Consider the following 2,040-nt stretch of genomic DNA (forward strand, 5'->3'; position numbering starts at 1 on the left):
AGAGACACACAAACACACACACACACACAGTGTGTGTGTATATATATATATATATATATATATATATATATGACTTGATTATTAAACTCATTAATATAAATTATTTAATAATTAAATATACCAAATATAATATAGCATTTTAATGTTTAAAATATATTAAAAACCTGTATATTTTAAAATTAAAATATTATAAGTATAGTATTTAATTTGATAGATCTCAATCATGCTCAATCGATCATGTAAAGTCAGATCTGTGTAGGCTATATTGAGAAGAAAAGCAGAGATTGAAAAGAGAGCAGTCCGAGACGGAGATGTGCAGACGTGAGTGTGATGGACTGATGAACTCACTTTGCCCTGGCTGGTCTCTTTGGAGGGCGAGCTCTGAGCGTCTGTCCTGCTCTGAGACACCGTGACCTGCGGGCGGAAAAAACGCAGATACAGCCCTCGAGTCAATCGCTCGTACTACCACCAACCTACTGTAATCTCACATGAGAACAGGGAAAACTTCAGGATCAGAGGAAAAGGCAGGAACAGGCGACAAACTCCAGATATGCACGAATCTGAGCTGAAACATCCCCATCATGCTCCAAACATAAAACCGTGACCTCGCTTTATGACCTCGCTTATAGACCAATTTAGAGTAGACGTCACAGCTGCGTGCGCATAGTGGTTGCAGAAAAACACTGGGAACAAGTGGAGATAAATGGGTAAAATCCATGGAATAAAAGAAAAAAAATTTGTATCATTTATTTTGTACTATAGTACTAAAATGTGAGATGAGTCAAAAAGTAATATAATAATAATAATAATAACAATATTAATAGTAACACTATACAATAAAATGTGTGTATTTTAAGTATATTAGGTATATATTATTAATTATAACAATTATTTAATCATTCAATATGCTCGTTAATGCAGGCGATTATTTTTTCAGTTTAACGCGTAAAAAATATTTAATGCAATTAACGCTAGGGTTGGCCACCACTCACAACTGCTGCTAATGTCACTTTTTCTCTTAACAAGAAGTGCATTTATTCAGTCGCAGAACGACATTTATTCAGACACGCGCTCCAGCTTCTCTTCAGTGCCAGGCGCGAGTCACACGAGCGTGGAAACGGTACTGTGCTCGCAGCGCATGCTCTTCAATTGCACACACAAAGGCGCCGGCACGCTGTAGCTTGTATCCTTTCATATCAAAGCGTGAAATAAACTACGTGCATGCAAAGTCATGAGGTTACCAAAACGCGAGAATACATTTTTATACCTTTTATTCCATGGCTCCACAGACTGCCGCTTGAAAACCGTCATTTTCTGCCTCCAGATAGGCTCCGCCCACAAACAACGTCACCCCTGTTTCGGATCTGTAAGACTATCGCACTCTCTAACGTCATTTTCGTTGAATAACAGTGCTTATCGCTGGGTGACATGCTCTTGTAATATGCGGAGAACATTTTGAAAATTACATCTAATCAATATAATTTATAATCTTTTTAAACCTAACTATTTTGTACCGTATCCGTGAAATTCTCTAACTGTAAAGGCTATCTCTCCCGGGTTTTCTGCAACCATGATGCGCGCGCATCCTGAATGTTTACAAACCGGTAATTGATAGACTTATAGTCTAAATAAAACAATTTGCAACTGTTACTGTTATTACACTTGTATACAAAACTTCGTATTATGCTTGTTATAGAGTGCGTGACGTCACGTGCACTACCGCCGCGGTGACGCGGTTGTCACGGCAACCATCACAGCCCTATTAGCGAGTCAAACAGAAAGAGCTCAGCCAGGAAAAAGACCAGGATGAACAACAAACATGGGAGGAGGTGAGTGAAACATAATGATTATGAAGACTGGAGCTAGTGAACAGATCTACACAGAAGTCAACATGAGCAGAGGAACGTGAATCATGCTGCTTTCACTCCTAATCACATTAGATCAGGAAACAGGACAGGTTTGTCTCTGTTTGCAGACAGAAAAATCTACTGATCAGGACAGAAGGGCTGTGTCCAGATCCAAAGGCAGGCAGCTTTTAGC

The 2,040-nt window shown here is 39.0% G+C and overlaps 1 protein-coding gene across 9 annotated transcripts in view; it reads right to left on the bottom strand.

Annotated features, from left to right (window-relative positions):
• LOC107686888 (microtubule-associated protein 4-like) overlaps nt 1–2,040 on the bottom strand; it is a 61,149-nt gene that overhangs the window by 12,199 nt on the left and 46,910 nt on the right. For 8 of the 9 annotated variants that reach the window (XM_016484064.1, XM_016484036.1, XM_016484062.1 and 5 more), the window contains one exon: nt 349–414. The exons of the other annotated variant lie outside the window; for it this stretch is intronic. In XM_016484064.1, the coding sequence (XP_016339550.1) occupies nt 349–414 (66 nt within the window). The remainder of the gene's footprint in view (nt 1–348; nt 415–2,040) is intronic. 9 annotated transcript variants of the gene reach the window in all.

This window comes from Sinocyclocheilus anshuiensis, unplaced genomic scaffold (assembly GCF_001515605.1).
Source record: "Sinocyclocheilus anshuiensis isolate Anshui unplaced genomic scaffold, SAMN03320099.WGS_v1.1 scaffold601, whole genome shotgun sequence".
NCBI classification, from domain to species: Eukaryota; Metazoa; Chordata; class Actinopteri; order Cypriniformes; family Cyprinidae; genus Sinocyclocheilus; species Sinocyclocheilus anshuiensis.